General features: G+C 38.7%; 1 protein-coding gene across 2 annotated transcripts in view; it reads left to right on the top strand.

Annotated features, from left to right (window-relative positions):
• TMEM65 (transmembrane protein 65) overlaps positions 1–14,417 on the top strand; it is a 74,526-nt gene extending 60,109 nt beyond the window's left edge. For both annotated transcript variants that reach the window (XM_039464925.2, XM_039464924.2), the window contains one exon: positions 81–14,417. In XM_039464925.2, coding sequence (XP_039320859.1) covers positions 81–182 — 102 coding nt within the window. In that variant the 3' untranslated portion in view covers positions 183–14,417. The remainder of the gene's footprint in view (positions 1–80) is intronic.
• Positions 14,418–26,994: the final 12,577 nt, after the last annotated feature.

The following is a 26,994-nucleotide window of genomic DNA, read 5'->3' as shown; positions in this document are numbered from 1 at the left end:
AGCTGGTGAGATTTTTTTCCTGCCTTCTTGTTATCAGAGATAAAGTAACTTTTCAAAAATGTTCTCTCTTCTTTCCTTAGGGCAAAGCTGTTGGGGTGACTATTGGCTGCATTCTAGGAATGTTTCCTTTGATTTTCTTTGGAGGAGGTGAAGAAGATGAAAAACTGGAAACAAAAAGTTAATCCTCTTAGAATACCTATAAAAAGATGTAAACTAATGTACCTCAGTTATTAAATATGCTGTCACAACATTTAGGAATTAAGACAGTAACAGTATAGATTTGGGATCAAATAATTTAGCATGTATTATGGAAAACACTAACTTATTGTGGCTTGACCTTCTTAGGACATCTTTTTAAAAAAACCATTCAGTATCATTTTGTGTAAATTGTTGAAATGCTTTTTCATCGATAGCAGTCAACATTTTATCTTTTCTTTTTATATTCATAATGTTATTTAAGTATCAGTCATTGATGTACTGTATTGACTTGGGGTTTGCTTATTTGTTACTTAACATATGTACATGCATGAAAGCATTTTTGGTTGTTGTTCCCTGGTAGTTAAATTTCAATCTTGAAAATTTTCCAAATTACTTAAGATGTTTAGTATCAGTTAAAGATTTTTTTTACCCTCTTTTTGGCAACATCAATTTTGTACTGTTATGCAGTAAACATTTATAATCATATAATTTCAGTCATTTTCTTAACTCTCACATGTGTTGAAAATGGATATGGATACAGATTTTAAGTATTTTAAGCATATATCACTTATTTTAATTTTCTGACTTTACTATTTTAAGAGCCAGAGGTTAAGAAGAAAGAGCAATTATGTGGTCTCCCTGCTACATATAACCGTTTATACTAACAAGTGTACTATTTTTAATTGATTTTTTTTAACCTTTAGTTTCCTAGTTTTGAATAATTACATGTTGAGTTCTGGCTTTTGAGGGGAAGAAAATGATTATTTTAGAGTCTTTGAAATGGGGATTGTGGAATTAGATTGAACTAAGGGATTCAATATGATGCTTGAAAATTAAGAGGCTAAAGTTTTTTTTAAAAAGAAAATGTTGAAAATAGGAACTGTCAAGAAGGTTTATGGTATAAATGGTGAAGTTGAAATGATGTTTGGAAGGTTAATGAGATACAAATTACATTATTTGGGAAGGTTTCTTTTTTTTCTCCAAATATGTCATCATCTCATCTGAATGGAATGAATCTGAATATTCTGTACTCATACTCCTAATCTCATTATATCTTACTTAGTGAATTTTATTTATGAATAATTTCTTTTGAAGTGAAAATTAGGTATTTAATATTTTGCTTTTTTGCTAGTCTACTCAAAAATTACATGAAAGGAAATCCTTCCTCCCTGTTTTTCTTTTTTCTTCTTTTGTGGTATTTAAAGAATATTTTAGGTTGAAATTACTTATTTTATAGTTTTGTATATCTGACTTAAATAACCATGTAAGAATTATAAATTTTAGTTTTCTGAACCCTTAAACTTTTTAGCGTGTGATCTGTTACACATGCTAAAAAATTATTCTTACTTCAGTGTAAATACGTCATGGAGGAGAGAAACTTAAAATAATGTTTTGGCTATTTAAGTTATTTGTGTTGTTAAATAGATGCAGAGGATTTACAGCAATTTTATTTTGAGGTTTTATTTATACATAATTACTTTGAACTCTTAAGAGGATTTTTTTCTTTCATGAGGCAATTTGTCGTAAATTTTCTCATGCACTTCAGAATGAATAAGTGCTATCCTTTAATCATAGACTTTGAGGGGAGAAAGCATAAAAATATAGCATATAATCTAAAAAGTATATAACATGCACAAATAATATAACATTCTTATTGAATCAAATCATAATTCTAGAACTTGTGATCTTAAATAGAGTTTTGTTTTGTATCTTCCATGTAATACCACACACAGATAACCAGACAAAAAATCCTTTGTAAAATTTCAGATTCGTAGGATTAGAGTACCTATATTTTGGGCGGTGGGGAGGTAAACTGTAGGTGCTTTCTTTTGTCCCTAACTTGTATATTGATGGCAGTCCATTCTGTTTTCCAAAAATGTATGTGGTGCTTAACTTCTTATTAATTAAATCCCATATCAGTCCTAAGGAATATTTGCTTTAATGAACATCTGCCGAATTACTTAAGGTGTCAAAATATATAGCCTTCACATTGAAAGATGATTTTAATTTATGGGCATAATAAAAATTTGAATCAGGTAATTAAATTTCAAAAAATGGAGACCATTGGTCTCTAACTGAAGGTATGTGTTTTTTAAAATCATAGTCTATGCTAGCATGGTGCTTTGCACAAGAGTGATTTCTGAAGAATGGTTCTTTTTAAGATAATGACTTCATATGATCATTGCTTCATGTTATTTTCTACAAAGAACTTTAATTCAGGTTTAAACTGGAACTGTTTGTTTCTCATATTAACTACTTCTCTATTAGGAGCACAAGAACTATCGTTAAATGCAACATGAGCTACTTTAGTACTGTTTGTTTGAAATTTATGTTGTCCGTGTATTACGATTTATTAACTTGTTGATGCATGTAAATTGGGTGCATTTTGTTGCCATGTATGTTAAATGGTGACCAATGTTTTTACAAAGGAATTGAACAAAAAAGTATCTTTTAAGAAGTTTGAAATGTGGTTTTGATTTTGAAATTTGATTTCTTACTAATCTCAGAGGGCCTTGGTATATTCTGTTACTGTAGCAAACAGGATTAATGAATACAGATTTGTTACAAGGTGGCAGCAATGTCACTGAGACAGTGACAACAATTTACCGCCTCCCTGGAATCTGCACTTGAGATACAACATTGCAGAGTATAAGTGATGAGTGATCCCATAGAAAAGCTTCAGATAGAGTAGCATAAGTCACACTGATGGGTATTTACAGCAGAGATATCCAAGCTGTTTATGTAATAATGTCTCATTTACTTTATTCTTTTCTCTAGAACATAAATTTTGAAGGTAATGGAAGTTTTTTATACCAAAAGTTTGTATGAGCCATTTCAAAGTAAATCTTTCTAATTTTAGAATCATATTTCTCACCATCTTAAGACAGTATATTAAATATAGTATCTTTTACTTAGTGGCTAAGCATTATCTTTATGTACATTATTATTGTGTGGTAATGAGTACCTTAAGAATCTAGTTTTTATAGTTTTCCATTGTTTTTTTCTGCTCTTCTGGCGACTGTTTTATCTCTCTAATCTGCTTTTTTTCTCAGTTGTTTGGACTTAGAAACTAGATAGCCTATCTTACCATAAATTATTTGGGAAATACTAAAAAATTAGCTTTGGATCCTGACTGAGATGATGATGATGTTATGATGATGATGAAATTGGCTTTGGATCCTGACTGAGATGATGATGATGATGATGATGATGATGATGATGATGATGATATGATGATGAAATTGGCTTTGGATCTTGACTGAGATGATGATGATGATGATGATGATGATGAAGATGAAATTAGCTTTGGATCCTGACTGAGATGATAATGATGATGATGATGATGATGATGATGATGATGATGATGATGATAGTAGTTGTGGCAGTAGTAATAATAATAGCTCCCTTTTATTAAACACTTATTTGTTGCTTTATTCACTAGTAATTACATGCATTATTGCATTTAATCACCTTAATGACAACATTAAGTTGGGGCCATTATCATTATCATCTCTATTTTCTAGTAGCTAAATTGAGGCATGAAGAGGTTAGTTTGCCAATGATAGCACTATGAATAAGTGGACTGGAATCCTATTTTGTTCAAGTATGAAGCCTGCTTTCTTAACTGCTAGGCAGTGGGGACATGAGTTGCATGGACTTTATAATGTCTGTTCTTTGCCTAGGTTCCTTTTTACTTCCAGATTCACAGAGTCATTTTCTTATCTATAAGAGTATTGTACTTGTAATCTCAAGATTTATTTTAGAAGTCCTATGTTCTTTATTGCATACTATGTGCTAGGAACCATTCAAGGCACTGAGTGAACAACCAGAACATCCGTACCCTCACGAAGCTTATTCTTTGGTGGGATAGTGATAGGGGAAGAGAACACAGAAAAGCAAATATACATTTTTTTTTTTTTTTGAGATGGAGTCTTGCTGTCACCCAGGCTGGAGTGTAGTGGCATGATCTTGGCTCACTGCAGCCTCCTCTTCCTGTTCAAGTGATTTTCCTGCCTTAACCTCCTGAGTAGATGGGATTATAGGTGCATGCTGCCGTGCCATTCTAATTTTTTTGTCTTTTTAGTAGAGACAGGGTTTTACCATGTTGGCCAGGCCGGTCTCAAAACTCCTGACCTCAAGTGATCCATCCATTTCGGCCTCCCAAAGTGCTGGGATTACAGGTGTGAGCCGCTGCACCTGGCCCACAGATACACACTTAAATATTATTTATGTCAGATGGTGATAGGTTCTATACAGATAAATGAAACAAGATAAAGAGGATAGAAAGTACCAGTGGTCATAAGTGAAGATGTTCAGTGAAGACCTGAAAGAAGTGAAGGTACAAACAGTACAGATATTCTGCGAAGAGAAAGTATGAGGCTAGGTGCTAGAAAGTTGGTGTTAAGAAAATCTCAGATACATGAAGTATGTTCCACTTTGAAATGCATTGTAAAATGTTTTCTTTTTGTTTCATATTACTAATGTCTGGATTAAGTCTAAAGAGTAACACTTAAATCTTAATACTTACTCTTTCATGTTTACTGACAGCAGTAGATGGAAATGGCACAGAAGCATGGGGAAAGCAACCTTAGAATTCAGTAAAGTCTGTGGATACTCCATCAGCAAGTAATTTATAGTTGACTCTTGAACAATACAGGGATTAGGGACACCAACCCCCTGTGCAATTGAAAATCTGAATACAACTTTTGACTCTTCCTCAAACTTTACTGATAGCCTATAGTTGACTAGAAGCCTGTCTGACAACATAAACAGTAGATTAACATATATTTTGTATGTTATATGTATCGTATATTGTGTTCTTATACTAAAGCAAGCTAGAAGAAAGAAAATGTTAGGAAGATAATCAGGAAGAGAAAATGCATTTATTATTCACTAAGTGGAAATGGATCATCATAAAAATCTTCATCCTCCTTGTCTTCGTGTTGAGTAGGCTGAGGCGGAGGAGGAAGAGGAAGGGTTGGTCTTGGTTATTGGTAGCAGAGGTGGAAGGGGAAGCAGGAAAAGTAGGCACACTAGGTATAACTAGGAAAATGCACTGTAAGTTTTGATGTTTTGCTTTTTTTCATTTCTCTAAAAATGTTTCTGTGTCTGTGTGTGTGTGTGTGTGTGTATAATCCTTCTTCCACCATTTGCTTTAGTTTCAGTGCTTGTTTGATAGAAGAATCTATGTTGTAAAATCAGTCTTGAATAATCACAACACTTCTACTAGATTTTCTAATGTTGATTTGTTTTCTGGCACTGCCTCCAAATGTCTTCCTCATTGTCTGGCACTGATTCGGAGGCACTTATCTCTAAAAGCTAAGCTTTGAATCGCTTAGCTTTAGATTCACTCCAGGATTCAGATCTTGAAGCTTTTACCCTCCACTTTTTTTTTTTTTTTTTTTTTGGACATATCTACAACCTCTTTCTTGATTTTCTTGATTCTGTGAAGTCACACAGGAATTTGTTGTTTTGAGCTTGATGGCTTCATGGCTTCTGCAGCAACGATGGCATCATCAGTGGTGGAATCCTTCCAGACTTTGATGATGTTCTCTTTGTTAAAGTTCTCTTGTGTAGCACTGATGGTTCTTTCCATAGCGTACTGTGTGTAATGGGCCATCAAAGTCCTTAGGACTCCCTGATCGAGAAGCTAAATTAGAGACATTCTGTTTGCAGGCAAATAGATCACTCCAATGCCTTTAGTATTGAACTCACGCAGTTCTGGGTGGGTGGTCAGGGGCACTGTCCAGTATCAAAAGAACTTTAAAAGGCAGTCTCTTTCTGGCAGGGTACTTTCTGACTTCAAAGACAGAACATGAATGAAGCCAATCCAGAAAAAGGGTTCTTGTCCAGGCCTTCTTGTTATACTGCTAGAAGACTGGCAGCTGGTGTTTATCTTTTCCCTTCAAAACTTGGGTGTTAACAACTTTATAAATAAGTACAGTCTTGATCATAAACCCAATAGCATTTGCAAAAAAAACCCAGTAGCATGAGCCTGTCCCTTTCTGCTTTAAATCCTGATGCTCACTTCTCTTCTTTACTAATAAATGTTCTTTGTGGCTTCCCCACGACCCCCAGAATAGGGCACTCTTATCTGCCTTAAGAATCTGTTCTGGTAGATAATCCTCTCTCCTCAATGATTTTCTTAATGGCATCTGCGAACTCATCTGCTGCCTGTTGGTAGACAGGAGCTGCTGCTTCTGTTAACATTTTTAAAGCCAAACTTCTAATATTATCAAGCCATCCTTTGCTGGCATTAAATTCTCTAGATTTAGATACATCACCTTCTTTTGCTTTACGTTGTCATAAAATAACTTTGCCTTTTCTCAAATCATGTTACAGCCTCTAGGTACATCTTTCTTATGGCAATATGGCACCCACATAAAAGCTGCGTTTTCAGTGTGAGATAAAAAGGTATATCACAAAAAGTGCAAGGTTAGCTGGTATAGCTGCAGTAAAGGCTTCCTAAATTTTCTTAATTTTTTTTTTTTAACAGTCGTACTTATGCTGGATTCATTTATCTTGAAGGATAGGCAACTACAACCACAGACCAGTACACATCAAGCAATTTAACTTTGTCTTGTAATGTCATGACTTTGCTTCTTGGGAGCACTTCCAGCATCACTAGTGGAACTTTGTATGGGTCCCATGGTATTCTTGCAAGGTTTGTGATTGTACTAAACATGATGAAAAATAACTGAGAACCATGAGATATCACTTATTGCAATGATACACAATTTACTGGAGAGATGAACTGCTCATGTGGATATGATAAACATCACATGGTATTTTAAATGTCCGTGTGTACATTTTGAATGGATACTCATAGCACTTGAGCTCACAGCAATAGCAACGGGAGGTAGCTCTGAAATTATGGTAGTAGTACAGAATGTCCTATAGTTTATCTTATGCAGCTGTAATTTAGTAATGCATCTTTATGTCTGCCTCAACTGCAAATGGCTCCAATATATAGTCTGTGTATGTGTAAGTTTTGATAAATTTAACTTTTTTTTTTTTTTTTTTTTTTTTTTTTTGAGACGGAGTCTTGCTATGTCACCCAAGCTGGAGTGCAGTGGCATAATCTTGGTTCATTGCAACCTCTGCCTCATGGGTTCAGGTGATTCTCATGCTTCAGCCTCCCAAGTAGTTGGAATTACAGGCATGCATCACCATGCCCAGCTAATTTTTGTATTTTTAGTAGTGACAGGGTTTTACCATGTTGGCCAGGCTGGTCTTGAACTCCTGACCTCAGGTGATCTGCCTGTCTTGGCCTTCCAAAGTGCTGGGATTACAGGTGTGAGCCACTGTGCCTGGCCAATTTTAAGTTTTTATAATAGATTTGTATATATTTTATGGTAGTAAATGATAAAATAGACTAGTATCTACATATGTTTTATGCATTCATGACATACTTTTTTCTTAGTTTTCAATATTTCTAAGCTACATGGCGCATCTGCAAGTTTTTTAAATTGTTGCAAATCTCCAAAAAAGTTTTCAATATGTTTATCAAAAAATGGATGTATGCAGTTCAAACCTGTGTTCAAGAACCAATTCTATATGACTTCCATTGTCATTCTGCACTGTTTCTGCAGTTTATCACATTTTACTTCAGGCAGATTTGGTCAGTCTTCAATGACAGTTCTCTACCTTTAATGATAGTTTTGTAACATAATCAAATGCTTAATGGGAAATACAATATGTGTATACATTCCCTATCTACCAATTATCAAAGAAACAAATACTCCTTAGTTTGACATGACTTGGTAAATAAACTTCTGTTGGGAGCTAATGGTTACTTCACTTTCTGCTGAATCTGTTATCTAACCTTTTGCCCTGAGGGTTAATACTAAGTATATTGATCTACAGTTTTTAGAATCTGTCTGCCCCACTCTTCTTAACATGACATTGTTTACCTAACTCTGGGCTTAATACTTCTACTGTTCTTACATTTCATAAACAGAACAGTTTTGTGATTTTATTTCAAATTCTTTCAATATCATAATAATTTTAAACATTTGGCCTTAAGATTTTGACATTTTAAGAACTTAACACTCAAGAACTTAATGCACTGGAAAAATATTGATGTCCCGAGGATGTTTTATTGTTCTTGCTTTTAAAAAAGTTTATATAAATTTAAGGGGTACAAGTGTAGTTTTGTTACATGAATATATTGCATAGTGGTAAAGTCCAGGCTTTTAGTGTAACCATTATTTGGTTAGTCTACATTGTACTCATTAAGTAATTTCTATCCCTTACATGCCTGCCTCCCACCATCCCACGCTTCTGAGTCTCCAGTGTCCATCATTCCACACTCTATGTCCGTATGTACACCTTATTTAGCTCCCACTTACAGATGAGGACATACGGTTTTTGACTTTCTGTTTCTGAGATGTTTCACTTAAGATAATGGCCTCTAGCTCCATCCATGTTGCTTCAAAAGGCATGATTTTATTATCTTTTATGGCCGAAGAGTATCTCAAATATATATATAAATGATGTCACTCACACACACACACACACACACACACACACACACACATACACACAGCCAGCCACCCACCCACTACATTTTCTTTATCCAGTGTCAATGGATTGACACCTAAGTCAATTCCCTATCTTTGCCATTATGAATAGTGCTGCAATAGGCATATAAGTATAGGTATCTTTTTTATATAATGATTTCTTTCCCTTTGGTTAAATACCCATTAGTGGGATTGCTGGATCAGATAGTAGTTCTGTTTTTTTCTTAAAGAGCTTTGTTTATGAAGGTTTATATTGACTATATCAGAAACGAAAACGGACAAATTTTAAAAAGTATATTTACTAATCTAAAACAGTTTCATGCTAACAACAATTTTATGAGGATTATTTTTCAAAAATAATTTAGTGAGAAGAGCAGCATTGTTAATACAAATTTTGTAAATCTTTCCAATGTCTGGCTTAACAGAAGACAGCTGGATTCTCATACTTGTTTCTGCATTCAGTCTGTTTGATGTTGTTTTGTTTGAAGTAAGTAAAGAAATTCATCCTCATGCAGGTATGAAGTTGTAAAATGGAGGAATATTTTAATAGCCTAGACTGTGGATTTATTCTTGGACACTGTAACAAAACTGAACAAGGGGTAGTATCTAAAAGGTTATTTGCAATGTAGAATTTGAAGCCGTACAAATGAGATTTTGTGTTGAATTTCATTAGAATCTGTTGGTCTACCTTGCACTTCGAGTGAAACTTTTTCCCATGAATAATTTTGTAAAATCATGCATTTGGCTCATGGAAACTATTGATTCACTGAGTTTGCAGATCTTCCAAATGTTAATAATTTGCCATATAAAATGTTTAAAAATCATGTTTAATATGACCAGCAATCTCATTTAAAACGCCTCTTAAATACTGAGAGGCCATCAAGTTCAGATGGCAGATACATGTTTTCCAAAATAATTTTCACTTGAAAGCTTAAAATTTATCATTGGCAACAAATACTGTTAGTTTTTCATGAAATGTCAGTTTATTTTGTTCATGTTTGAGGAAATGTGTGTCAAATACGCACATCTGAATTGCCTCACTTCTCTCACAACTCGAAACAACCTCAAGTTCTTTTCCTCAAGACAGCCATCATATTTTGGTATCCTCAGAAGTACTTAATGTACACTTCTCGTTTCTTCATACAGAAACTTTAAAAGACAAGAGTAAGACCAGGTGCAGTGGCTCACGCCTGTAATCCTAACACTTTGGGAGGCCAAGGTGGGTGGATTACAAGGTCAAGAGATCAAGACCATCCTGGTCAACATGGTGAAACCCTGTGTTTACTAAAAATACAACTGGGTGTGGTGGCACATGCCTGTGGTCCCAGCTATTTGGGAGGCTGAGGAAGGAGAATTGGTTGAACCCAGGAGGTGGAGATTGCAGTAGGCCGAGGGTGCACCACTGCACTCCAGTCTGGTCAACAGAGTGAGGCTCCATCTCAAAAAAAAAAAAAAAAGACTTAAGATTAAAGATTTAATTTTTACTGCTTTATTAAGGACATTGAATGAAACCACCCCTCCCCCAGACCCTCACCTACAGGTACATGGCAATGAAGAATACAATGATTACTAGTACCTGTTTCAAAGATGCTGGTACTTTTGCCCACCATGGTTTTTGTGACGTTGGTGAATGTGTTGCCATAGTGAAAAAGATAAATCATGTCTTAACATATTTTGAAAATGTTTTGATTTCACAAACTCCTTAAAAAATTCATAAGTCGGCAGAGCATGCCAACACACTTTGTGAACTGCTGTCCTGAACTTTCCTAATAGATATGAGGCTTAGTTGCAAGTAACAAAACCCCAAAACGGCAGTCACTGAATTAAGATAGAAATGTATCTCCTACGTAAAATTATTGTGGCATGTTGTCCAGGGCTGGTATAAGGGCTATGCTCTGGAAAGTGTTGGTCAGAGGCCCAGCTTTTCATCCTTCTGCTTCATCATGTACAATTTTCATTCTCAATGTTACTTCATGATCTAAAATGGCTGCTTCAGTATCAGCCATATTATCTACATTCTACCCAGAGGGGAGGAAACTAAAAAAGAAACATAAAAAGGGCTTGAGACAACTCTTTTTTTTCTTTTTGAGACTGAATTTCACTCTTGTCACCCAGGCTAAAGTGCAATGGCTCGATCTTGGCTTACTGCAACCTCCACCACCTCCTGGGTTCAAGCAATTCTCCTGCCTCAGCCTCCTGAATAGCTGGGATTACAGAGCTACACCACCACACCCAGCTAATTTTGTATTTTTAGTAGAGACAGCGTTTCACCATGTTGGTCAGGCTGGTCTTGAACTCCTGACCTCTGGTGATCCGCCTGCTTCAGCCTCCTAAAGTGCTAGGATTACAGGCATGAGCCACCCTGCCCGGTGGTTTTCGTTGTTGTTATTGTTGTTGTTTTTTTTGTTTTTGTTTTTGTTTTTTTAAACTCTGATTTCAGACATTTTTCTGCTTTCAGATTTAAAAGATCTTAAATGGCACAAAAACGGTATAAATTCAAGTTGATGAACATTGAATTCAATGTGAGTTGATTGAATAGAATAGCCATTAGATTCTTATGTCACTCTTATTATTTCTCTCTCTAGAGATATATGGAGGATAACAGTAGGCAAAATACAGTTAGAAGCTGAGAATATTGGTCTGAAGTTCAGCTGAGAATTTGGGATGAAACATATGCTTGGAAGTCATTTATACACAGCTGTTAGTTGAAGCTATTATAATATATAGGTCTTCTCATTTGTAAAGCACAAGAGAGCAGGGCCAAGGACAGAACTCTTAAGGGAAGGGGAAGGAGGGAAGACCACTGGTGTTTTAAGAACTCCATTCCTCCATATGATCAGTTCAATAGATGCAAAAAGTAAATTGACAGAATGTAACAAAATAAACATCCATACATGATAGAAACTTCCAGAAACTAGAACTAGAAGGGAAATTTTACAGCCTAATAAAATGCATCTGTGAAAACTAAAAGCAAGCATCATACTTAATGTGAAAGACTGAAATGCTTTCTCTCTAAGATCAGGAACAAGGCAAGGATGTATAGTCTTACCACTTCTAGCCAGTGTAATAAGGCTAAATAAATAAATGAGTAATATCCAGATTAGAAAGGAAGGGATAAAACTGTCTTATTCTTCAGATGACACAATTATCTGTGTAGAAAATCCTAATTTACCAAAAAGCTACCAGTACCAATAAATGTTTCTCAAGGTGGCAGAATATAAGACCAATATACCAAAATCAACTGTATTTTTATGTAGAAGCATTGAGCAATCAGAAATGGAAAATTTTAAAATAACATCAAAAGTAAGAAATATTTAAGGATAACCTGCCAAAAGACTTGTGAGACCTGTTCACTGAAAACCAGTAAACATTGCTAGGATAAATAAAATCTAAATAAATAGACATATTGTAATTATATATTAAAAGATTCAACATGGTTAAGATTTATTTATTCTATAATTCAGCTATATATATTCAATACAATCTCAATCAAAATCCTAGCAGGCTTTTAAAAGAAATTACCAAATTTATATGAAAATGCAAAGAACCTAGAATAGCCAAAACAATGCTAAAAAAAGAGCTACGTGGAGGATTTACACTATCTGATTTCAAGATCCATTATAAAGCTGCGGTAATCACAATATAAAGAAGGGTAAACAGATATAGACCAAGTAACAAAATTTGTTCAGAAATAGACCTGCATACAGATGCCCAATCAATTGATTTTCAACAAAGGTGCCAGGGTAAATCGATGGTAAAATGATAGTCTTACCAATAAATGGTGCTGGAGCAAATGGATATCCATATAAACAAACAAATAACAACAAAAACAAAGAGCAACAACAAAAAACAAATGAACCTCAATCCTTATTTCACACCAGTGTTCAAAAGGTACTTCAAGAAAAATCATAGTCCTAAATACAAGAGGTAAAGTATAAAACTTCTTGAGCAAAGCATAGGAGAAAATCTCAGTGACTTTGGCTTGGCACATTTTTCTTAAACTGGACACAAAAAGCGAGAATTATAAAAGATATTTTTAAGAAAAAGAATGCAAAGTTGTTACATTTTTAAGTGCTGCATTTAGAAGATAACAGTTACTCAGAATTCTCCAGTTTGATTAAATTCTTGCAAAGTATCTCTACTGTAATTTGTGATACAATATTGTACCCTAAAGTGCATTTTTTTTTTTTTTTACTAATGGACAATTTATTATGGCACATCAGCACAACTTCTATTTAGATAATATACCACTACATTCTGTTAATCATTAGGTGTGACTGAATTTCTTTTACCATTATTAAAAATCTCAAATTCTAAATCTGCAAAGTAAAACTTCTTAAAATGAAAAAAAAAAAAAAAAAAAGGGACATCATCAAAATAAAAAAGGTTTGCCTTTCCAAAGATACTGTTATGAAAATGGAAGTGTAAACAACAAAATGGGAAAAATAGTTGGAAAACATATATCCAAGAAGGGACTTCTGCCTATTATACCTGTATCCCTTCTATTAAATCGTAAGTTCCTTAAAGGCAGGAATCAGATCTTACTTCCCTTTGCAATGATCACAGATGTACAATATAATGTGTAGAATTTTTCCTGGATGACAAGATAAGTAAAAGATAAGGGCAAAAAAGAAAACAAAAACAAAAAACAAAAAACAAAAACCCCAAGGTTGAAGATGCATCATTGTAGAGGTAGAGGAGAAAAGACAAATTCCAAAGAATTTAAAATAATGATCTCCAAAGCAGGCAAAAGCAAAGGGCAATTATCGATAAGCCATCAGAGTATCTTTATTTTATTTTATTTTGTTTTGTTTTGTTTTTTGATGGAGTCTTACTCTGTCTCCCAGGCTGGAGGGCAGTGGCATGATCTTGGCTCACTGCAACCTCTGCCTCCCAGGTTCAAGCGATTCTCCTGCCTCAGCCTCCCTAGTAGCTGGGATTACAGGCACACACCACCATGCCCACCTAATTTTTGTATTTTTATTAGAGATGGGGTTTCATCATGTTAGCCAGAGTGGTCTCGAACTCTGACCTCAAGTGATCTGCCTGCCTTGGCCTCCCAGAGTGTTGGGACTACAGTCATGAGCCACTGCGCCTGCCCAGAATATCTTAACAACATTTTTATAGCTAAGTAGGTAAGGGCAACAGATGAGAGGAGTTGAGAAGCTGCTTAAGTAGCTAGAGCTTTATTTAAATACAGCTCTTTTGATTCCACATTCTAGGCTCTTTTTTCTCTTCAAATTCTGCAGCTCTGGGGTGGTATTTTGTTAGGCAATTGAAGAGAGGGGTGGATAATTTAGGGGTTTTTATATTCACAGAGTAAACATTCTGGTGGTTGGTACCATGCTTTTAGTATTTATATTTCCCAGTGTATGAAATAAAAGATTTTAGAAGGACAATGCTGAAGATGCCTAAAATAAACTTCCCTTATTTATTTTCAGGCCTTTCTAAGCAGTTAGATTCCAAGAGATAATGTATGTTGTGGAGCTGTTCTGTTTAGTCTTTCCTCCTGAAATTACAGCCCATGTTTTGCCTGTCTGCTATTAACACATTACCCTTTGCATGCCATCTGATATTTGGCATATTTTATAAACAGGTTGAAAGCTCTAAGCTGAATCCTTGCTGCATCCAGGTTTTGTAATTATATCTTCCTGCCATATTCTTCCCACTTAGACAGCTAATAAATGGTTTAACTGACTTGAGATTCAGACTTTCTCTTTGCACTGCAAAATTTAGAAGTTCAAAATGCAATTCAGAACAAATATTTTCTGTATTTGGTGTCCAACAATGAACCAAATTATGAGGAAGGTGAGTCAACAGAATCATGAGATCCAGTTTCTTCTCTTGAGGCTCTTATGGTATCAAAGAGATTTGCAGTCTTTTTTGTTGTTGAGACAGGGTCTTGCTCTTGTCGCCCAGGCTGGAGTGCAGTGGTGCCATCACTGCAACCTCTGCCTCCTGGGTTCAAGCGATTCTCCTGCCTCAGCCTCCCCAGTAGGAGGATTACAGGTCCCACCACCATGCCCATTAATTTTTTGTATTTTTAGTAGAGATGGGATTTCACCATGTTGACTAGGCTGGTCTCAAACTCCTCACCTAAGTGATCCGCTTGCCTTGGCCTCCCCAAGTGCTGGGATTACAGGCATGAGCCACTGCACCTGGCCAGCTTTGCAGTCTTTTGGGTACTCTGCAAGCTCCAGGATTCTGAGTGACTCACATAGTTGACAAGGTTGCTGCCAAGTCTAGTAATACATTATGTTGTGCTTTTTTTTTTTTAAATAATCGAATATATTGGGCAGTAAGTCATTTTGATACTATTCATATTAGTTAATTTTTACTCTGCAGTAAGACTTAATGTAAATGCAACCTTTTAAAATGAAAACATGGAATTATTCCAGTTCAGGAAAAGTACAATTGAAACCTAGCAATCTTAGAGGGCAAGACATCAGTTCAGTTTAAATTAATGAATTAAATTCTCCATGATTTCATGGCTCCTTGTGAATACCGTGAACACTCTGTTTTACTTCATTTGTGCCATGCCTCCACACTGAGCTCCTGAAATGCAAAAGCTATTTCTAATTCATTTGTCGTGTCTTTGGTGTTTATCATAACACCATATTATAGATTATTTCCTTTTCTATGTGGTTTTAAAAATTAGGATCAGTATCAAATTTGAACTTCTGAAGTCTTGATTGGAGAGTTGTAAACTCATTAAAGATAAATGAGTAGATTTAAACTATTCTCCCATCTTCAGGGTTCTTTTTGTGCCTTCAGGCTCTAAGTGGAATGGTTGCTGCTGATAAGCCTGGCTGCCAGTCACACAAGATGATATCAATATACAGCAATTTCACAGCTGAAGGCTTTTGCTTTTCCACAGCTATGTTAATAGTATTTGTCATTTGGGATCAAACAAGTCTAGGTTAATCAATTCCTGGAGGTGGAAACTTAATGCAAGAGAATTAACTTCTTTGAGCTCTTCAAGTGCCGCTGTTTGTAAAATAAGGACCATAAAATTGATAAAATGGTGACCTATATTATAGCATTTTAAAGATTGAAATTCTATGTGCTTAGTGCCTGGTAAAATCCTTGGCATGTAGAAGATGCTCAGTAAATTGTTGTAGTAAAGATACAAGTGTTTTTTGGGGTCAGGCACAGTGGCTTATGCCTGTAATCCTAGCACTTTGGGAGGCCGAGGCAGGGGATCCCTTGAGGTCAGGAGTTCAAGAGCAGCCTGGCCAATGTGGTGATACACCGTCTCTACTAAAAATACAAAAATTAGCTGGGTATGATGGTATGTGCCTGTAATCCTAGCTGCTCCGGAGGCTGAGGCAGGAGAATCACTTGAACCCAGGAGGCAGAAGTCGCAGTGAGCTGAAGTCATGCCACTGCAGTCTAGCCTGGGTCACAGAGTAAGAGTCCACTTCAAACAAACAAACACAAACTTCCAAAGTGCTGGGATTACAGGTGTGAGCCACAGCACCCAGCCCTAAAAGCAAGTTTTTAAGGGTGTTTCTCCTCCCTTCAGTCTGGTTGTAAGATATTGGGGAAAAAAAAATTGGAGCCTGTAGCATGTTTTGATCTGAAAAACAGTGAAAATATTGCATTTTATCTTTCAGAATTTATTGTGTCACTTATTTTAAGCATTTAATATTCAGTCTGTCAGACACATTTCTGATGGAAGTTAAGTGTGATCAGGGCTCATTGCAACCTCAAATTCCTGGGCTCAAGTGATCGTCCTGCCTTAGCCTCTCTAGTAGCTGGGACTACAGGGATGTACCGTACCACTGTGCCTAGCTTTTTTTTTTTTTTTTTTGTAGTAATGAAATCTCACTATGTTGCCCAGCCTGGCCTCACTTGATCCTCCTACCTCAACCTCCCAAAGTGTTGGGATTACAGGTGTTAGCCACCATGCCCAGCCAAAACACAAATTTTGAATTTGTTTGTGCCACTGCTACTCCTAAAATAAATATACTGAAATGCAATGATTTGGATCTTCCCAATATTATCTTGTGTTTTGAAAAGCTGCTAGTCTTATGAAACTCCTATAGTATTAATGAAATAATGTTTAAATCTAAGTCTTAAGTCTTCTCTTACTAGCTGTATTATCCTAGGCAAGTCATTTAGCTCATATGAAAAATGAGCATTGCACATTATTATGATTTTAGATTTGCTTTAAGATTGAATGAAACTTCCCATTCGAAGTGGCTTTGTCATTGGGACAACTGTTATCTTAAATTCTAATAACACTAAGCAGGCTGGGTGCGGTGGCTCACACCTGTAATTCCAGCACTTTGGGAGGTTGAGGCAGGCAAATCACTGGTCCAGGAGTTCGGGACCAGCCTGGCCAACATGACGAAAGCCAGTCTCTACTGAAAGTATAAAAAAAGTAGTCAGGTACACATCTGTGGTCCCTGCTACTTGGAAGGCTGAATCAGGAGAATCGCTTGAACCCAGTAGGAGGAGGTTGCAGTGAGCTGAGCCTGCACCACTGCACTCCAGCCTGGGTGACAGAGCGAAACTCTACCTCAAAATAAATAAATACATAAATAAATACATTACAATAACACTAGACATCCATAGGGGTAAAAATAGGGGCTTTCATTTCATGGAAAACTTCAGACACAGCTCCTTTCTCATGTGAAACTGGACTGACTAAAGTCCGCTGGCTTCCTCAGAACTGGTTAAGATGAGACACTTGATACCCCAGTGCCATTTCTTGATGGGTTGTCCACCATAACCTTAGCCTCTCTCAGTCCCAGGCCTGACTTCTCCCCTCCCCTGGGTTGTCTATATCTACCATTTTATTTATGGTGGTTGGGTTGGGGAGTGAGGTGGGAAACTTGGCACTTGCTAGGTCTCCTTTGCAATCAGCCTCCCTACAGAGAAATTGACCATTAATAATTGTATTAGAAAGCATTTTGTCCTTGGAGAGGGAGACCCATGCTTTACAAAAGATTCCTGTGATTTGATAGCTTGGCCTAGTTCTGGGGTGCAAAATTAGGAAGCCTGTTGTTGCAGCGTACCTCAGCCATATTTCCACCCCTACCTATATCAGCGGTAAGGCTGTTAATTTTATCTTCACCTACCTGGCTTATTTATTTTCTCAAAAAGTTCAGAACTCAAGTGGGAAAAAGTAGCATTCTTTTTTACTCCACTAAAAAGTAAGGGCTAACTTACCAAGTCTAGTTCCTCACAGGCTGGCCCCTGAAAAACTCCACAGAAACCAGCTACCACTGTGAGTTTAAGATAATCAACCCAACTTAGGGTAGAATTCTGAAGTGGTGTTCCAGTTGGATTGGTGCTCACCCAACCTAAAATACGGAGTAAACTGTAGACATGGGCTGCATATGGAGGTTCTGCTTTATTATGCAGCTGTAGCTCCCAACAGACTTTTGATTTTGCCAACCGCTAAGTACTGAGGTGTTTCCACAAAAATGGAGGCCAAAGTCCTGCCACGTCGTGTTGCTGGGACCACAGGTTTGGACCCCAGCCCTTGATTACACCATGGGAACAGCTTGTCTGTCCTCCCTGTCATGCAACTTTTTTTTTCTTAAATAAAGCCTTACAGCCAAAAGACTGAGGTTTCTCTTTCAATACTTGAAGTTTGGCCCTGCTGGATTCTTCTGTGCTGTTTGAATTCAACAGGCAACAGGGCTCACATACCTGCAATGGGTCTTGTCTCTGAATTTCCCCCCTACCCACTGATGTTCCAGAAAGGCCTGCTGTGTGTGTACCCTGCTTGACCCTCTGCCTTTGGTGCTGCCACCCCCTAACCCTCAGCATCTGTTCAGAAACAGCGATCCTAATTTATCCAGAGGTCTCTGCTTGACAAATTTCATACAGATTATCCCATTTGACCATCACAACCGTGAAGATACTGGTATCTTCCCCATTTTCTAGGCAAGGAACTTGAATTCTGAGAACCACCTTGAATTCTGAGAACCACAAGATCGCAATGAATGACAAAGATGGTTCTTTAACACCCAGGTCTTTGGTCTCTAAATTTTATGTTCTTTGCTTTATAATCCATTTTTAGGAGTTGGTACTTCCATAAACATCTATTGGGTCATACAGAAATGCCTGATTCCCTTGTTGCTATGGGAATAGTTAAATGCCTTGTCTTCCGTAAGTCTTTATTAATCCCAGACAGCAGTTCCAGTGATAGATTTCAATGTAATTAAGAATAGCCCATTTCTCTCTGCCCTCTAGAGTTCATTTTTTTTCAGTAAATTTTTCAAAATTATACTGAAGCTGAAGAAAAAAGAATATTTATCAAAATTGGTAACACCCAGGTGCTGGTGAGGTGGCGCTGCAGGTGAAAGATGAAAGAATACCAGGTTGAGATGAATCTGGAAAAAGGGGACTCTTGTAGTCGAGGCTCCAAGGAAGCACTGGATAATGAAAAAGGAAAGATGGAAAAGTCAGAAGGAAGGCGATGTTATAAGAAAGAAAAGTAGGCCAGGTATGGTGGCTCACGCCTGTAATCCTAGCACTTTAGGAGGCTGAGGTGGGCAGATCACAAGGTCAAAAGATTGAGACCATCCTGGCTAATAGAGTGAAACCTCATCTCTGCTAAAAATACAAAAGTTAGCTGGGCATGGTGGCATATGCCTGTAATCTCAGCTACTTGGGAAGCTGAGGCAGGAGAATTGCTTGAACTGGAAGGCGGAGGTTGCAGTGAGCCGAGATGGTGCAGTGAGCCGAGATGGTGCCACTGCACTCCAGCCTGGGAACAGAGTGAGACTTGGTTGAAAGAAAGAAAGGGAAGGAAAGAAGGAAGGAAAGAAGGAATGAAGGAAGGAAGGAAGACATCATACCACATCACACCACACACACACACACACACACACACACACACAGAGAGAGAGAGAGAGAGAGAGAGAGAGACAGAGAGAGAGACAGAGAGAGAGACAGAGAGAGAGACAGAGAGAGAGAGAGAGAGAACTTTCAAAATTTTGACTGTCCATTAGTAAATTACTCTGTTACAAGCTGGCAATGAAATTTGAATGGTAGTTTCCATTGCTCAATCCCATGGGAAGTTCTGAGTGTGTAGAGCAGTCAGGCCCCTTTCAGTACTCCTGGGACCTCCACGGACCAGGAGGGACAGTGGTCTTGATGATACCCAACATGTATCTTAGTTCACAAAGCATCTTCATGCAAAGGATCTCGTTTTAGTTTCACAACCCACCCACTGAAGTAGCTGAGTGGAAACTGCCCCCTTCTACAGATAAGGGTAGAAAACAATGACATCTAGGTCCAGGAGTAAAGATAGTCACCCCTTTCAAAAGTAATATATGAGTGATTTAAAATCGTTTTGTTGGGGATGCAGATGGATACAAAATATAAGTGTGGAGACTTATTTCGGTATTTTATATTTTATTATTATGATTATTTTTGAGATGGAGTCTTTCTCAGTCACACAGGCTGGAAAACAGTGGCATGATCTCAGCTCACCGTAGCCTCCGCCTTCCAGGTTAGGGTGATTTTCCTGCCTCAGCCTCCAGAGTAGCTCAGATTTCAGGCACCCACCACCACACCAGGCTAATTTTTGTATTTTTAGTAGAGACAGGGTTTCACCACATTGCCCAGGTTGGTCTCAAAACTCCTGGCCTCAGGTGATCCACCCGACTCGGTCTCCCAGACTGCTGGGATTACAGGTGTGGGCCACCTCACCCAGCCCATTTTAGGATCTTAATAACCACACATGCACAACCTTCCAGGGCAAGCTCTGAGTTTGAGGGCTCCCTTGTGTAGTTCCTTCTCCTTGAATCTGTGTGGAGGATGGTTTTCTTATATTGCGGCAGAAGTGGTGCTATGCTCATTGCAGGCCTCAGTCTTAAGAAGGCCTAATGACCTTTTCTTTTGTATTCTTGGGACTCTTAAGCTGCCATGTAAGAAGTTTGGTTGCCACTGAAGGGATCACATGGCAAATCCACACGAGGAGAGGCCCTGAGATTACGTGGAATGAGAGAGAGAAGAAGAGAGAGAGAAGGAAAGAGAGAGAGAGAGGTGAGTAGAGAAGGAGGGAGAGGTGAAACTGGCTGAGAACAATACTTGACCCTAGGCCCAGGTTTTCTGTAGCTAAATGCAAGAGTGACTACTGTAAAGACCAGTAGAAGAACGACTCAGTTGAGCCCCAAACCAGATTCCAGAACTGTGAGAAAATGGAATGATTATTATTTTAAGCCACTAAATTTGAGGACAAGTTTGTTTTGCAGCAATAGCTAACCAAATAGAAGTTGGCACTTGGTTGTGGGTTTCTTCTGTAATAAGATCACAAAGCTGCACTTTGGGAGGCTGAGGTGGGCGGATCATGAGGTTAAGAGATCGAGACCATCCTGGCCAACATGGTGAAACCCCATCTCTATTAAAAATACAAAAGTTAGCTAGGCGTGGTGGCATGAGCCTGTAGTCCCAGTTACTTGGGAGGCTGAGGCAGGAGAATTGCTTGAACCCAGGAGGTGGAGATTGCAATGAGCCGAGATCGCGCCACTGCACTCCAGCCTGGTGCCTGGCTACAGAATAAAACTCTGTCTCAAAAAAAAAAAAAAAAAAAAAAAGAACACAAACCTTGTGGCCATGGCTTGTGGCCATGGCTTTTGGCCTTGGTGGTGAGTAGAAGCTGAAGGAGGCTCCAGGAGACTGTTAGTGAAGGCTGAAAGGGCAGTGAGCACTTGTTAGAGTCTGGGGAAAAGACCATCTGTGTCATGTAGTGGTGGAAAGTTTGGCAACATGTTGACTATGAAAGATAGCAAATGTGTCTAAAGAACTTGGGGATCTGACTAAGACTATTTCCAGACAGAACGTTGACAGTGCTAACCATCTTCTTTTAGCTGCGCATGATAAGGCACAAATATAGAGAGAGGATTAAAAAAATACAAGTGTCAACACGGGAAAACTTTCCAACCCAGGACTTACTGTGTTGGAAAATAAAATTCTCTCTCATTGCAGCTTTTCCAGTCTGCAAAAGGTTCCCAAACGGCTTTGGGGGAAATATCAAATCTAAGGTGCTACCAGTGAAATGGAACATGTGGGTCAAAATCAAGTCACAAGTGTGGCTATAAGACCCTTTGTTAAGACTCCAGAAAGATTCGCGGTAGAACCTTCTAGAATCTCAGTGCTAGATAAAAGTGTTTCTAAGAATCTAAAGGACATCTTCTCATAGCACTCTGACAGCCCAAAGTTTAGACAGGTCTGTCACAGAGAGATTTATGAGTATAGCTCTTATCTAAGGGAATGAAACTTCATAAGACTTACAGTAATCCTAAATAGTTTTGAGGTTAACTATGCTAGCAGAAACACAAAGAGTTGTACTAAAAGTTGTACTAAAAGAAACAGCCTTTAAAAACCACACATGCAGGACCTTCTAGGGCATAAAAAGAATGCAGTCATAAAAAAGAATGAGTTCATTGACCTTTGCAGGGACATGGATGAAGCTGGCAGCCATCATTCTCAGCAAACTAACACAGGAACGGAAAACCAAACACCATATTTTCTCACTCATAAGTGGGAGTTGAACAATGAGACCACATGAACACAGGGAGGGGAACGTCACACACCAGGGCCTATGGCGGGGTAGGGGTGGGCAAGGGGAGGGAGAGTATTAGGACAAATAGCTAATGCAAGTGGGGCTTAAAACCTAGATGATGGGTTGATAGGTGCAGCAAACCACCTTGGCACATATATACCTATGTAACAAACCTGCACGTTCTGCACATGAATCCCCCAAAAAAGAAACACCTCAACTTGAAAAGAGGCCTCTGGACTATCTCCTTATAAAGGCAGGAAACAGTGTGAGAAAGCTATTCAGCTACAGATACTGGCCACTCCTTACGGAAAAAGAAGGAAGAGTCAGAAAGCAGAGTAAGGAACCGTGCAGAACCACTCTCTAGGAAGATAACTGTCCCTGGAGCAGGGGGAATTGGTGACATATGTCTGGCTGGACTTCAGAATTGCTGTGGACTGGCAAGTCCTCCATTCCTCCCATTCTCCTCCATTTAGATGAGAGTCTGTTGTGATTACCTTATGCTGGGCTCACTGGTATATAGGACAAAACAATTTGTCTTCAGATCCAAAAGAAATATACCCGAGGAGTCTCATCTACACCTGTACTTGGTTTAGATGACAAGATCTTGAACCTTGAGCCTGAGACTCTGCTGTAATAGGGTAAGACTCTTAGGGGTCTTGGGAGAGAGTTGAGAGTGTTTTGCATGTTGGAGGGCTGTGAGCCATTAGAAACCAGGGAGCAAAGTGTTGCAGTAGGTTTACTGGTGGCCCCAATAAACAATGCCTCTTGGTATTCATATCCTTGTGTAATCCGCTTCCCATGAATCTGGCCTGGGATTACGACTTGCTTTAATGTATCAAATGCAGCAGAAGTGACACTGTCCTAGTTCTGAGCCTTAAGAAGTACTGGCAGCTTCTGCTTTGGTGCTCTTGGATGCTCTGAGGTGCCATATAAAAAGTCTATTGCCCAGGTGCCGTGGCTCACATCTGTAATCCCAGCACTTTGGGAGGCCTAGGTGGGTGGATCACCTGAGGTTGGGAGTTCGAGACCAGCCTGACAACATGAAGAAACCCCGTCGCTACTAAAAATACAAAATTAGCAGGGCATGTTGGTACACGTCTATAACCCCAGCTACTTGGGAGGCTGAGGCAGGAGAATCGTTTGAACCTGGGAGGTGGAGGTTGCAGTGAGCCAAGATCACGCCATTGCACTCCAGCGTGGACAACGAGAGCAAAACTCCATCTCAAAAAAAAAAAAAAAAAAAAGAAAAAGAAAAAGTCTAACTACCTTGCTAGAGGGGCTGTATAAAGAGGCCTTAGGAAACTTTGCCATCTCAGCAACTCAGCTGAGCCCAGCCCCCAGCCAGCCCACACTGAATTCAGCCAATTAGTGACCACCATCAAGATCAGCAGAAACCTTATCCAGCTAAGCCCAGTCTGGATATCAGAGAGTGAGCAAATACAAAGGTGGTTGTTTTAAGCCATTAAATTTTGGGACTGTTTGTTACATGGCAATAGATAAGTGAAATGGACCCAATTAAAATAGTTGATCCATAAGCATATAACTAACATCATTATAACAATAACTTATAAGAAGGAAAATCTTTATGGAAAATAAACCTTTGGTTTCACTGAAGTTAATTGACTAAATTAACTCAACCACAATCTGAGCATAAATCACAAATGAAAAGACTGACTAGGCAGAGTAGATGGAACAGGCTCAAGGAGCAGATTATATTAGCATCTGCTTGGGTTGGTGTGGGATGCAAGTGAGTTTTAAAGTCAGGAAAAGGAAAAAATCATCAAGTCGGAGTAAAGCCTAGAGATTTGTTTATGCTTTTTAATGCCAGAAACTTGAGATCGCTTTCCTTCTTTAAGGAAGAGAAGTATAATTTGTAATTTTGCACAGCTGAGAAGAAATGTTTCTGCTATCCCTGCAAACCTCACTCCCTGCCTTCCAGCCACGTAAAGAACCTTTGCAGCTCCTCGAATGGGCTTCTGCTTTGTTCACGTTATTCTTCCTGCTTCTGTTCCATTTCCCCATCCATCCATGAAATGCTAAACTTCACCCACTTGACCCACTTGGAAAATGAGGTGAAGCTTCCACTTGGGGAAGATCTTTCTGACAACCCGCCCTCTGTGTCCTCAAGCAGGCTAATCACCCCTGCCTTGGGACACCGCTGTACTATGTTTTCACCTGTATTCTTTGGATATATAATTATTAGGATGGTTTGTTTACTTGTCTTTTACTCCTCCTAGACCATAAATTCTACTAGAGACAGGGAGAAATAAATGATTCATATATGTAGCATTTATTGTAGGCTTATAACGTGGCCTAACATCAGTGGTTTTCAAAGTTTTGGTTGTATCAAGTGTGCTTATTAAAAATGCATATTTTCCGCCGGGCGTGGTGGGTCACGCCTGTAATTCCAACACTTTGGGAGGCCGAGGTGGGAGGATCACCAGAGGTCAGGAGTGCGAGATCAACCTGGCCAACATGGTGAAACCTGGTCTCTACTAAAAATACAAAGATTAGCCAGGCATAGTGGTGGATGCCTGTAATCCCAGCTACTCAGGAGGCTGAGGCAGGAGAATAGCTTGAACCTGGGAGGTGAAGGTTGCAGTGAGCAGAGATCACATCATTGCACTCCAGCCTGGGCAACAGAGCAAGATTCCATCTAAAACACACACACACACACACACACACACACACACACACACACACACAAAACAACCACAAAAACATTTTCAACCCCCAGCCCCAAATAGCCTCGTTTATTTGGGGCTGGAGGATCTACATTTTAAAGGCACATAGATTACTGTAATACCATTGGTCAGGTGACTGTATCTTACAAAACATGAGCCTCAGGATCTCCTGTCTTCTCTTGCCTGCCTCTGGCTGCCTACCCTGGACTATTTCCCTACAGTAAAGGGAAAACCAGGGAGGATAACTGGGTGAAACTCAAATCAGCTAAAGACACTTTTTAAGTTCTGACCTGGAAGTTAAAGATGCAGACGAAAATAATAATTATTCATTGATGGTGTTTATTTCCATTTTTCCTGACTTCCTTTTCCACTGTTAGTCAAGAACTGGCTGTATTTAAAGTTACACTGGTGGATTTTTTCTCAAGGCACCCTTTGAATAGCCCTTCAAAGCTAGAAAAATTTATGTATTTGGAAATTAAATTGTGATGAGCTTATCTGTCAGCTGCATGATGCTTCCCCAGTCATTCTGTTCTGGGTGATAAATCCATAATCACTGAAGTTTAAGAGCTGTTCATTACATAAACTCATATAGCCCGGTCTGAAGGCTCAGACTATCTAAATTGGCAGTAATGACAGCAGCTACTATGTATTTACCTCTTGCTTTTTGCCACGGCTGAGATCAGTGTTTTACATCTGTTTTGTTCTTTAATCCTTATCAGCACCATTGAGATAGGTTTTATAGGTAAGAAAGGTGGGACTCGGAGAAATTTAAAATAACTTGTCCAAAGGATAAGATGAGGTGAGATGAGAGCATCCTAGAGCTAGGATGAAAAGATGTGTCTGTTTCCCCCAGCACCTGGAATTCCATACTACACCGTGGGCCAGCTCCTTAGAGCCTGCCTGGGCCCACAGCTAGGTGGTATCAAGGCAGAACTTAAGACTCACGATTCCTGACCCCCAGCATAATTTTCTTTTCATGACCTCAAACGTAGGGAAAAAGGAAAGCTGAAAACATTAATGATTAATTCCAGTAAAAAGAGAGGGTGGTAATATGGTTTGGCTGTGTCTTCTCCCAAATCTCATCTTGAATTGTAGTTCCCATAATCCCCACGTGTCCTGGGAGGGACCAGGTGGAGGTAATTGAATCGTGGGCGGTTTTCTCCATTTTGCCATCCTGTTCTCGTGATAGCCAGTGGGTTCTCACAAGATCTGATGGCTTTATAAGGGATATCCCCCGCCCAGTGCCCCTGCCTTACCACCTTCACGCTACGCTTCTTTCTCCTGACATCGTGTGAAGAAGGACATGTTTGCTTCCCCTTCTGCCATGACTGTAAGTTTCCTGAGGCTTTCGCAGCCATGCAGAACTGTGAATCAATTAAGGGTCTTTCCTTTATAAATGACCCAGTCTCAGGCACTTCTTTATAGCAGTGTGAGAATGGACTAGTACAGGTGGGTTGGAGAGGGGTTGGATTTTCCTTAACTTGTTCGGATCATTGGGAAATTCTTGATTACCAAAAGGCTAAATTATGATGCCATACGTGGCCTTGAAACAGATGACCTGGGCCCTACCTTGTTTCCACTAACTGCTATTTCTCTAACTTTGTGGAAAATGCTAAGACAGTTGCAAATTCTTCTTGGTCCATTTTGAATATTCACAAAACCTCTAAAAGCCTTATGAGACCCCTTCAACCACTGCAGAGCTTTTTAATAGAGAATAGGCAAAGGATCGTAACTAGGCCATAGTGGGGTATTTTAGTCTGAAAGCAGGCTGGTTTTATGAAAGTCCAGGCTCCCAGCAGCTTTTGTGAATATTAACGTATAAACCAGGGCAGAAAGTGGCGTCAGCAATGCCCTGAGCAGCTAAGACTGGGCTTAATGTAGCAGAGGCACATCCAGGTCAGCAGCAGGGACCTGAATTCCGGGACCGTCAGTTCCACCTGGAACTTGTGAGATCTTAGGTCAAACTCTCAATCCATGTGGGCCTGTTTTTTGTTTTGTTTTGTTTTAAATTCTAATACTACCTATCCTGTTGGTGAAGGAGGGAAATGGGTAAGAATGTCTG

Source organism: Saimiri boliviensis, chromosome 15 (genome assembly GCF_048565385.1).
Source record: "Saimiri boliviensis isolate mSaiBol1 chromosome 15, mSaiBol1.pri, whole genome shotgun sequence".
NCBI classification, from domain to species: Eukaryota; Metazoa; Chordata; class Mammalia; order Primates; family Cebidae; genus Saimiri; species Saimiri boliviensis.
This window is presented reverse-complemented; position numbering and strand designations above follow the sequence as displayed.